An 11,209-nucleotide genomic window follows, 5' to 3' on the forward strand; every position below is an offset into this window, starting at 1 on the left:
AATACATTTTCATAAACCGATGAGAAAGTGATATTAAAGAATGAAAAAATTCCATAAATAAACACAGAGAAATGCAAAACAATCATAAAGATGCAAAAATACAAAGTGTAAAATCAAATGTGACACAAAGTGACACAACAAGCAAAGAGTCATAAAGATACACACAAAAAGTGGTGTAAAATAACCACAAATTGGTATAAAATGACAACAAGTGATATTTTGCTATGACAAAAATATCCTAATAACAACAGAGACACAAACAACCACAAAGATGCCAAAAATATGATCTAAAACAACCAAGCAGACATTTCAGGTTAACAAAAAGTGACATTAGACAGCCACAAGGGCTAATGAATCACCAAAAACTGCTGAGAAATGCAAAACAGCCACAAGGACAGATGAAGACTGCTGAATGACACAAAATAACCGTGACAGCACACAAAACACAGCAGAGAGCCAAGCATGAAACAACCACACACGGCTCGGTGACTCACCAACAACCACTGACACAAAATTACTGTCAAAAATGACCACAGTGTGACGTACAACAACTGTCCTGATTTCCTTTCAAGCAACTTTCCAATAAAAGGCCACCAGTGCCAAAAAACTACTTGGCTAAGTTTAGGGATTTAAAGTGCTTTGTTAGCTTTGAGTTTTAAACATTTAGTAATTAATAGTACTTGGTTAAGGTTATGTATTAAAAGTACTAGATTAAGCTTACTCATTAAAACTACTTGGTTATGGTTAGGAATTAAACGATTTGGTTAAGTTTAGGGATTTAAAATAGTTAGCGTTAAGAAATAAACATACTTGGTTATGTTTAGGGATTAGAAGTACTTGGTTAAGGTTATGATTCAAAGTGCTAGATTAAGTTCAGTCATTAAAACTATTTGGTTTAGGAATATGTCATGTTTGGTTAAGTTTAGGAATGTGTCGTGTTTGGTTAAGGATTTAAATTACCTGATTAAGTGCGGGAATTAAAAGAACCTGGTTACATTTAGGAATTAGTAGTGCTCAGTTAAGTTTAGGGAAAATAAAATACTTAGCTTTAGTGATTAAACAGTTTATTAGTAGAACTTGGTTAGGTTTAGGGTTGAAATATTTCAGTAATGACAAAGTTTCTCAGGTTCAACATTTGATATGTATTTGTTATACTAATTTAAATCATTTAAAAACTGCATTCTTTAACATCCCAACTTTAGAAATGGGACTGTAACCTTTACACTGTGGTCATCTTCTGAATCTTTCCTCAATGTGACCGATATTGGATGGATTGTGGTGGAATTACATTTACACACTAATGTATTATTCAGGAATATAAAACATTGTATTTTAACTTTATGTTTACTCATTTTGGTTTATATGGAAGATGAAGAATGCCTTTAAGTATCAAAGTAAAAGCAGTCCCTACATTTTAAGCACCTTGTTACCGATTGATCGTTATATGGGTTTGCAGACCTGCTTATTTTATACCACCACCATGTGCTACACGTGCAGCGTGAATGACGATTTATGAGACATCAATATAATTCAGTTTTATTAATCAAATTGGCAAGAAATAATTACAAACATAAAAAAAAATAAAAAATACAATCTGATACAAAAAAAATTACATTTTCTCACATCACATGGAGAAAATAGTTTTATTACTGGAAGAAACTTTTCAAGAATGATTATATAACTATACAATTAAATACACCGATTACATTCAGATCTCATTTTAAATCATTCATTTAGCCTGTTCAAGCTATGTCATATATGTGTTGGTCGATGCGAGGTAGCAGTTTGGCTTATGGTGGACAAACAAGCTGCAGTCAACTGATAACACGGTCTTTATACGGCTGTCCGGGGTGCTCGTCAATGTATTTATTGATGTACCAACAGGAAACACGAGCCTTAAGGTTCTCTTCCACCAAAAAGTCCATGGCAGCCTGAAAAAGGAGCATTCAAAATATTAAAGAATTTCAAAGTGACTTTACAGAAACCAGCTGACTTATGAGACCCATACCTGTGACAGCAGCGCTGCAACACCTTGGCCTCGAAACGTCTCAGGTACAAACGTGGACAGCAGGTCCACCTCCTTCTCCCCCGTGAATCTGTAGTGCAGCACCGCACATTCACTGGCCCCTGTGGACAGAAAACCAAAAGGGCTTCACACCACATTTAATATGACTGGGATCCTAAAGAGGATTACAAACTGTTGTGGTTTACAGAGGAGCACAGCTGTTATTCCCAAAAAAACAGCTGCTAAAACTGCAAAAATAATTTAGTACTGTAACGTCCAGTTCCAGCTTATTCTGTTTAATTGACAAATAAACCATAAACAATACCACACAACGACGACTACTGTGATAAGGTTTGTTAAAAATCTATTAAATGGGTTGCATGTGTCGATAATAAAATATGCCGAAGTGTTAGTTAAGTTGACACAGTTCGTCTAAAATATATATCACTGACGGAGGTTAAACAGCAGTTGATCACAGCCAAAGTCACCTTCAAAATCCCAGTTTTCTAAATTAAATTTGGCCGTGCGTTAAATGATCAATAAATAATCGAATAATACTCTCCATTTGTGACTGAAATGTAAATAAACAGCTCAAATAGAATACAACCTTTGGAAATAAGATGATCAATTGCAAAATAACAAAGTTTCAACAGGCCACGAGTGAACGCCGGGCTCTCTTACAGAATCTACACCGGCAACAGAGCCATAACTCCGGCTGCGAGCTTACCCGCGCCGCTGCCCGGAGTGACGGTGAAGCGCCGATTATGTCGGTCATGTTCCACTGTGAGCCTTCCTTCGCAGCTTAGAGCTCTGAAGGCGGTCTGACAGGACCACATCCTGCGAGTGAACTCGGAAAGTCTTGAAGTCATTTTGAAGGCCATTTAATACGATACAACCTGAACACAACTGCATGTAGACGCGCAGTCGTTCCTTATTATGTCCACCAGAGGGCGCTAAATAACAACAACACTTGGGATTTAATTAAACTTTGGGGCCATTTAATGTTTGTATTTTCAACTTGTTTCAAAGTTAGGTTTAACACAAGGGTTTGATACACATTACCGGTTAATTCACAGTGTTGATTTTTACTTAGTATTAGACAGAATACTTATCAATACCAAGTAAATGTGCTCTCAATATAGGCAGTGTCCAATATTTCCAAAAAGTAATCACATATTGTGATTGGTCAGGCAACAGGACAGTTTTACAACTGGTCTCACTCCTTCTTTAACAGCTCAGACCCAGAGAAAACACTGATGTTTCTCACAAGTGTTCCAGTGATTTCCAGAATTACTTCTGCTTAATACAGGGCTGCCAGAAGATTGCTCTATGATTTTAGGTCCCGCAGTCTATGAAACACACAAATTTGTTTTACATTTTTAAACTAGTTGCTCACACAATCTTTTGTAAGACTCTACCTCTTGTTTTAACTTTTATTCATCCCAGAAAATCCCACTGAGAGCCAATAAAATCATCCATTTTCCAAGGGTTCCAACAAAACACCACCACACTTACAGGTCATAATCAGCACATATGCAACCTTCACATCAATCTCATTCACATGAATCTCAACATCCCATGAAATAACTGGGACCTCACTGCATTCTGTGGGCTTCCTATAGGAGTTGTCTCTGATGCAGATTATTTCATGTCAAAGGTGTTTTTAGTTCCCAACAGCATTGCTTTTTAGACCAACAATATACCAACAATTGTGCCTCTGAGCAGCTAGTGACAGCCAACCCATCAAGTCACAAGACTACAGCGATGAGCAATAAAACAAAGTTTGTACATACAAAATATTACATGAAAATAGAACATTAGAAAACACAGACCATGACACCACAGAGTGTTTATTTTATAGCACTCTCAGCTAACTTTTGCAGTCTTATGCTGCCCCTCTCACATGTTCTCTAAAACCTGCCGGATATATCTTAGAAATAATAACGTGTGTGCTTAACTCAGAAGAAAATGTACCTGGATATCCAACAAGCTGTAAAGTTGGAGCAAAAAAAGACACCCAACAAGGAACAGACTCTGAAATAAAGAGACAGATAAAAACAAACGTGACACACTCAACATGTTTGTCAAAAGGGCTTCAAGGAAGTAAAAAAGCATTTTTGTGTGAGGGTGAACAGCTGAAAACACCGAAATCCTCTTTTGAGCTTTGATCAGACACGGAAGTCACCACCTGGATATCTCTTTAACTGTCAATGGCTCTGTGGCTGCAGGGTTTAGTGTCTGTCTGAAGCCTTTCTGAGCACTGGTTTGAAACTTGGAAGCTTTTAAGAACTTTAGGAAACTTTAAGAGTTTGTGCATCCGACCCGTTAGCTCCAGGTGTTGGATTGCTTCTTGGGTGTTTTGAAGTCTTGGGATCAATCCCCAGTCAGGTGAAAAAAAGCTCCGTAGCACACAGTTTGGAAAGAAATCAACTCAAAAGGTTGTTGTTCTTCTGTGTGGCAAGATAGCTCAGGCTGACAGAGAGTTTTACAGAGGTTTACAGTTGCAGAGGAGATGTCTTCGATTCTTTGCTTTGGAAGACTAAGAATTAGACCTCGAGATACAGAATTAAGGGGATGCTTGCCATTGGAAGAACTCATGACTGAATATATATTTATTTATATATATATATATGTCTATAGTAGGACATTTAAAGATAAGACCAGGTGACCAGAAGTTAAATCAAAAGCGTGACAAGATAGATCAGGAGGTTGGGAAACCGCTTAAAGTTGTGAAGCTTCTGGGTTTAATTCCACAGGCGTCTCAATAACATGAATATATATATATATATATAAAAGTCATTAATCCAATGCATGTATGTATTTCATAGGCCAAATCTCAAAGCACAGAGAGAAAAGTTGTAGGATAGCACATCCAAGTGTCTGGGAGAACAGCTTAGACTGTTACATCAATGCTTTCAACGCCAGGAATGATCCCTTCCTGCTGGTACAACCTGTCTGGTCATGGTGCTTTGATGGGTGTAAACCTGCAAAACAAAGAATAGACTGTTTGCAGATCAACTTGCCCTCAAGGGGAAAACTTTCTGCTTGGATATTAGTCTCTTTATTGCTTCTTCATCTGCATTGACAGGAAAAAAATGTAATCAAAAACTCTCCTTTTAAATTCAGATTTACATTAGTCATGTTTTTCTTTCAGCAAGGAAACTTAGTGAGTTATCAGAGTTAGAAACTAGAGGATGTGGTTTTTATTTCTTCTCGCTCTGTATTCTTGTTATGACATCTCCACCCGAGGAAATGTCCCTTTCATGGTTAGCGTCTGACAATCGAACCGTGAGCCTTACATCTGACTGTTGTTTCATGAGGTTAAAAGGTCCGACCATGATGTCAAACAACAGAGGACTGAAGTTAGGGAGACCAAACAAGCAACACAACACACCTTTTAGGACCCTACCATTCTAATAGTTTGATTTTAGCTCGTTAAAAGTAAAAGTCCTGCATTCAAACTAAGTGACATTAAAACATATGTGTTCTTATGTAGCATGAAAAGTGCTCGTTGTCTATTATGATCCCTTTCGTATTGCTATTATAGCATCAACAAGCCCATTACATCAGACACTGATCAATATATTATTTATCTTGTGAGAATAGAAAAGTAACTGTAGCTGTAAACTAAATGCAGCGAGTAAAAATGTAGATTTCACTTTCATATTTATCGTGTAAAAGCTCTAATGGAGGTAAATAAATGTGTTTGAGCTGCGCTTAAGGATATAATAAAGGATTTATTACTTTGTTGTCAAATTGGAGTGCTAAAAAAGAGACTTTTCTTCTTTAAAACACGCTTAGAAACATGGGGCTGTAAATATAATAAACATTAAAAAAGTTTTAACTGAGTTGAAATAGCACAAAAACACAGCTGCTTATTTGGATTAGATAATTCCTTTCATTACATGGTGGGTTAGATGCTTTGTCAGTTATTTTATATCCAGAATGACCCTTGATATTGAAACATTTGTAATACTTTAACCGTCCGGTAAGTTCTTGGAAAAACCTGGACTGCTTCATAAAAATCCCGGGGAATTCTGTTTGGGTTTTTATTTGATAACCTTCCGAGTTTTGCTTTCGACTTGTCTTTTACAGTAGTTCCTCAAACACAGAAAGGACGATAAACTAGTTCGTTTCCCTTTCCAAATAAGGGCTGGAAACGTACGTATGTCACCAGTTGCGTCATCAGTCCGCTCCTGTCGATAGAAGAGACGTCGCATCGTAAGCTGCGTTAAGGGTACTCCTGGCCGAGCTCGGAGATTTAACAATTAACGGCACGTTCAGGGGCATTTCAGATTGTTTTGATTCTGGTTGCCTAAATGTCCTTTAAGTTTTGATGCGATAAAGATCTGACTGTAACTAAACAGGGCAAAGGAACGCAGAAAAATACGGCTGCAATATTAATGAGAAGCATTAAAACTATCCATTTTAATAATAATCATCTGTATAAAATAAAGCAATACATGTGTAATGTATAAAAACACAGGAACAAGATTAAATCATACGACTATAACCGGTGTAATATAAAAACGCAAAAAAGTAAAACAAATAAAATCAGCAAAGGCTCTCTCTTAAACTACATTTTAAAGAATGATTTGAAAAAGATCACTGATTGCACAACCCTATCAAAACTTCTGTCACCTATAGGTGTTTCAGACACAGATATAAGAGTTCTCTTCACGGGCTTGTATAAAAAAGTCTGGTACTTTATACCTACCGGGAGCCAATGTCGTTTCGTCATATTTCCCTGGTTGCTGCCACTCATTTCTCCCCTCATACCTGTTAATGTTTACCGTGTTAATTTGTCAACTTTTCAAACGCCAACATTTCCCACAGCACCTGAACGCACAAATCAGTGAGTTCCAAAGGACTCTCCGTTAGAAGCGCCTCCCACAAACACCACAACGAAGGAGACACTGATATAAATAGAGATTGTCAGTCAGGCAGCTGAGGACAGACACTAAAGTTTGACTTTTTCAGTCACAGTTTCTGGATTTGTTTTGTAGTCATCGCTCACTTCTCACGCACTTGTTACTGATGGGATTCCTTCTGACCAAGATGATGGCTGTGTTCGGGGACGCAGGTACAGTAAAACTTAGTTTTCCGTGTCACGTTTATATTGTATTTTCTTACTTTACTATTCTTTAAACCTTAATATGATCAAACATGTGAAAACAAATGGCTTGTAATGTTGAATCACTTCACAAAGACGCTTTTCTTTTATTCCCATATTTGAGCTCATTTACTGCCAAATCAGTTAAACTTTTCTTTAAAGTAAATGCTGCACTTGCAGTACTGCTGTGTTGTGACATAACAATGTGTTCAGAACAGAACATCCACGTACCTGTCTTTATCTTATCAGTGTGCAAACTATCTGGTCATGTTTGAGGTGACACAAATTATGTAACTCATCCCGTTTGCTGAACTTCAGCATGATTTGGCTCCCCATATTTAACATTTTGTTCTTTTCTGCAGAGCACAAAGTCATCATTGTGGGTTTGGACAATGCCGGAAAGACAACCATCCTCTACCAGTTGTAAGTCATTTGACTACTTTCTGTGGCATCTGTAGTTTATTGCCTGTTCTGACAGTTTTACTGAAGCCAGAATGTGTTTTTCGTCCAGTCTGACCAAAGAGGCCGTCCACACATCGCCCACCATTGGAAGCAACGTGGAGGAGATCACTGTCCGTAACACTCACTTCATGGTTTGGGATATCGGAGGGCAGGACAGTCTCCGAGCCAACTGGTACTCGTACTACTGCAACACAGAGGTAAGTCTTGGCTGCATTTCACAGGTTGAAAATGAATAATAAAGGCTTTGCTGATGTGTTTTTGACCACAGTGCAAAGCTTGCACATGAAAGTTTTGATTTTACTGATAATTATCAAGGTTTATTGCTCTTGTTTCCCCCCAAAAAACAGAAAAAATAAATCTAGGTTGATCATTACAATGTAATTTACATAACTTCCGAATCAGATTCAAACGAGTGTAAACATAGAAACTGAAAGCATTACACTGACCTAGCTGTTGCACATTTAATAAAGGCTTTTTGGAACTTGAACCGTGGTTATTAGTTTACAGTATGCTCATTGTGTCTGTGATGGGGATTACCAGAGGTCTTGTGCTCTCTCGTATCACTGCACTCTCTGATGATGTGTTTTTATGTAACGTACACTATATAACTGTCTTTTCAGATAGTCATTCTGGTTGTGGACAGCACTGACCGTGAAAGACTTACTTTAACCAAAGAAGAGCTGCACCGAATGCTCGCACATGAGGTATTAAACCCACCACCTCTGCCTGTATTCAACAAATGTCTCGGTTGGTGTACGCTGCATTTGTCACAATGGAGTTTTACCTGTATGTCATACAGGTCTAGAGGGTTTAAAATGACTTGTTTCATGAATTCACTGTGGAAGATTTTATCATTTTCCTTGACGTAAAACTCCTTTGTCATTCTCCAAAGAGTCCAATGCTCTGGTATCTATGTTTTGGTGTTTCAAACACACAATGGCGTGACTAATTGCGCCACAAATGTAGAACCAGATTATTACCCGTGACACAGTGTGACGAGGAAGCTTCCTCTTTACGCTGTGTGAGTCAGCGTCTTTTAAAAAAAAAAGAAAAATGTTCTGCTGAGGTTGCTGTTTGTTGATGTTTTGGGGTTTCCAGTGGAAAAATGACACCTCTGAATTTAACCCATCCCCTCTTGTCTGGACGCAGGATCTACAGAATGCAGCCGTTCTTGTTCTGGCTAATAAACAAGACGTAAACGGCTCCATGACAGCGGCAGAGATCTCACAGTACCTCACGCTGGACTCCATAACAAACCACTCGTGGCATGTTCAAGCCTGCTGCGCCCTAACAGGAGAAGGGTGAGCACACACCTCATTCTTTCTGTCTGCGACTGTCGCTTTGAATGAGTCATTTCTGCCATTATACTGAAAATACGTCTTTCAGAACAACAGCTTCTGCTGAAGGCACAACTTTCGTATCACTTCTGGTTTCTCAAAATGTTTCCCTCTGTCCCCCCCCTCCCTACAGACTACCTGCCAGTCTGGACTGGATGAAATCAAAGGTTGTAGCGAGCTAAAACACCCTCCGTCGGATCAAACTTCCTCACACTGAGCCTGCCTCCGTATATAGTGTTATATATAGTGTTTTACGCCAGTGTAACAGCATTCATGATGGAGCCTGTACCCCCCCACACCATAGGTGTGGTGGTGTGGGCGTAGGAGTCTGCAAACATCTGCCTCACTTCTGTCTCAGCCTCAGGGTAGATGAACAGCAGAGACACCTGGATGATTTTAAGGTTCAGGAATTTAATTTTGCTCTTTGAAAACTGCATAATCTGTCAAAGTTTCCTCATTTTGGCTACGAAGACATGCGTACAAGCGTGTCACGTTTATGCCATCCTATCTGACTGGTTATGTCACATTCCACTTTGCATTTTTAATTCACTGGGTTATCGTATGTCAAAAGCTTGGCGAAATGTCATTTAAATAATTACAAAAGCGGAAAAGGTTGCTAAACTAAACTAAACTTTAGCTCATTTCCTTCTCTGAACCTGTGCACTGATCACCACAACCATAGAATAACATTTTATACCAGCAAACAATAGGAGTTTTGTATTAAAGATGTTTATTAATTTATCTTCCTTGAAAAAGTCTAAAGCTCCTCAATTATATTCTGTATATTACAGCAATTTCCTGAGTGGAAAAAAGAGCTTGAGTTGTATTTAATATGTACATACTGTATATTGTAATTATTTTTTTAAATAAATATAATTATTTCAACCTGTGTTACCTTTGTTACTGTGTTACTGAAGGTCTTACTTTATGTGAAACCATGAGACGCTATAAATTTTATGCCCTTTAGTTTCTCTTTCTGTTTGTAATTTTAGTACTGGACCATAATTATTGCCCGTGATTATGTATTTTTGGAAGTAAATGTGACCTATTGAGTCCCGAGATATCACGATTATTTAGGATATCGTTTAAATAGAGAACGGGTAGAAAATAAATATCACGTTTTACCAGGGGGCATCCGGATTTGAACCGGAGACCTCTTGATCTGCAGTCAAATGCTCTACCACTGAGCTATACCCCCGCGTGCATGTACGTGTGAAAGTAATCATTTTCAACGTGATACATAAAGGGTAATTCAATAATCTTTTTTATCGTGTTCTATAATTAGTTTCGATCAAGTACGACCTCATTTTCGTTGTATGTTGCCGGTATTTAAAAGGTATGGCGTTATTTTCACCACTAGGTGGAGAAATACGTGAGCTTGCATTTCTTTCTAAAGGATATCTTATCTAGTTTCATCTCATCTAGTTGTCTAGTTTCAACTGAAGGCAAAACAACAAAATACCTCGCCAAACACAAGTGTTCCCCGTTGGAACAGTCAGTATTTGTCAGTGATATTCTAAACATGATGGTGTGTGAATGAGTGAAACACATGATTTATGTTTTTATCTCTTTGGTCACACTATTAGACATTTGCCATATTTTGACTTCTCACTGCTGGAAAATTACAAGCAGAATTAATAACAAAAACTTATCCAGTAAGTCATTACTCAATCAATAGCATGAGTTATCCAACATGGAGTATTATCAGTATCCTGTAGCCTACCTGATATGATACCATAGCTTGGTGGTGCTTGATGTGCAGTCCACTAAACCTTCAGCTTTTACAGTAATATGACTGCTTTTGCCCAATTGCTCACCGACACTGTTACAGAAATATCAGCTATGTGTCTTTAAACCAACAACATTATAGGAGACACACCCATGTTGCAGCCAGTCCTGATGGGCTGATCAAGTTGCCTAGAAAACCACGACAGCGTGACCGTGAACCAGAACACATTATGAAGGAGGCTGAAGCTTATAATTTCACCCTTCACCTCTTTCCTCGTGCACACCTGTGCTTTCCCTGATGAGACATGTCATACAATGCATCTGAACACGCGCTTCACTGACATCTTCTGGTTGAAATTATACACATCAAACACGAATAACAAGCGGAATATTGAATGCTTTTAATTGACTGAATTGTTATCTGAACTCATCTTAACTCTGCCATGATTTCCCTCGTGGATTCATCTGTTTTGCTGGTAAAGGAGTCGACACAAGAAAAATATTGTCTCACGAAGAGTTACTGTCGTCTTGCTGCAGCTCGGCTGTGAAACACTGTCTCTGGAA

General features: G+C 38.2%; 2 protein-coding genes and 1 non-coding gene across 3 annotated transcripts; 1 reads left to right on the plus strand and 2 right to left on the minus strand.

Moving 5' to 3' along the window:
• Nucleotides 1-1,537: 1,537 nt before the first annotated feature.
• Nucleotides 1,538-2,937, minus strand: LOC140273101 (protein NATD1-like). The gene is made up of 3 exons (XM_072368622.1): nucleotides 2,733-2,937; nucleotides 2,009-2,127; nucleotides 1,538-1,931 (listed from the first exon to the last, which is right to left on the minus strand). The coding sequence occupies exons 1-3, from the start codon at nucleotides 2,884-2,886 to the stop codon at nucleotides 1,815-1,817; spliced, it is 390 nt and encodes a 129-aa protein (XP_072224723.1). The 5' UTR covers nucleotides 2,887-2,937; the 3' UTR covers nucleotides 1,538-1,814.
• Nucleotides 2,938-6,933: 3,996 nt separating this feature from the next.
• Nucleotides 6,934-9,802, plus strand: arl5c (ADP-ribosylation factor-like 5C). Its single transcript, XM_072369346.1, has 6 exons — nucleotides 6,934-7,088; nucleotides 7,481-7,541; nucleotides 7,630-7,777; nucleotides 8,201-8,284; nucleotides 8,730-8,881; nucleotides 9,051-9,802. The coding sequence occupies exons 1-6, from the start codon at nucleotides 7,043-7,045 to the stop codon at nucleotides 9,097-9,099; spliced, it is 540 nt and encodes a 179-aa protein (XP_072225447.1). The 5' UTR covers nucleotides 6,934-7,042; the 3' UTR covers nucleotides 9,100-9,802.
• Nucleotides 9,803-10,043: 241 nt separating this feature from the next.
• trnac-gca (transfer RNA cysteine (anticodon GCA)) lies at nucleotides 10,044-10,115 on the minus strand. The gene has a single exon. It is a non-coding gene; the product is annotated as a tRNA-Cys (tRNA).
• Between the last annotated feature and the right edge of the window lie 1,094 nt (nucleotides 10,116-11,209).

Source organism: Leuresthes tenuis, unplaced genomic scaffold, assembly GCF_036924035.1.
Source record: "Leuresthes tenuis unplaced genomic scaffold, fLeuTen1.0.hap1 SCAF_17, whole genome shotgun sequence".
Classification (NCBI taxonomy): Eukaryota; Metazoa; Chordata; class Actinopteri; order Atheriniformes; family Atherinopsidae; genus Leuresthes; species Leuresthes tenuis.

Excerpts from the sequence above, each read along its gene's own strand:
- LOC140273101 (XM_072368622.1), bottom strand. The coding sequence starts at position 2,886 with ATGGCCTTCAAAATGACTTCAAGACTTTCCGAGTTCACTCGCAGGATG. Across the intron at positions 2,128-2,732 it reads CACTCCGGGCAGCGGCGCGG|GGGCCAGTGAATGTGCGGTG; the intron begins GTAAGCTCGCAG and ends TTCTGTCCACAG. Across the intron at positions 1,932-2,008 it reads TTGCAGCGCTGCTGTCACAG|GCTGCCATGGACTTTTTGGT; the intron begins GTATGGGTCTCA and ends CTCCTTTTTCAG.
- arl5c (XM_072369346.1), top strand. The coding sequence starts at position 7,043 with ATGGGATTCCTTCTGACCAAGATGATGGCTGTGTTCGGGGACGCAG. Across the intron at positions 7,089-7,480 it reads GGCTGTGTTCGGGGACGCAG|AGCACAAAGTCATCATTGTG; the intron begins GTACAGTAAAAC and ends TCTTTTCTGCAG. Across the intron at positions 8,285-8,729 it reads ACCGAATGCTCGCACATGAG|GATCTACAGAATGCAGCCGT; the intron begins GTATTAAACCCA and ends GTCTGGACGCAG.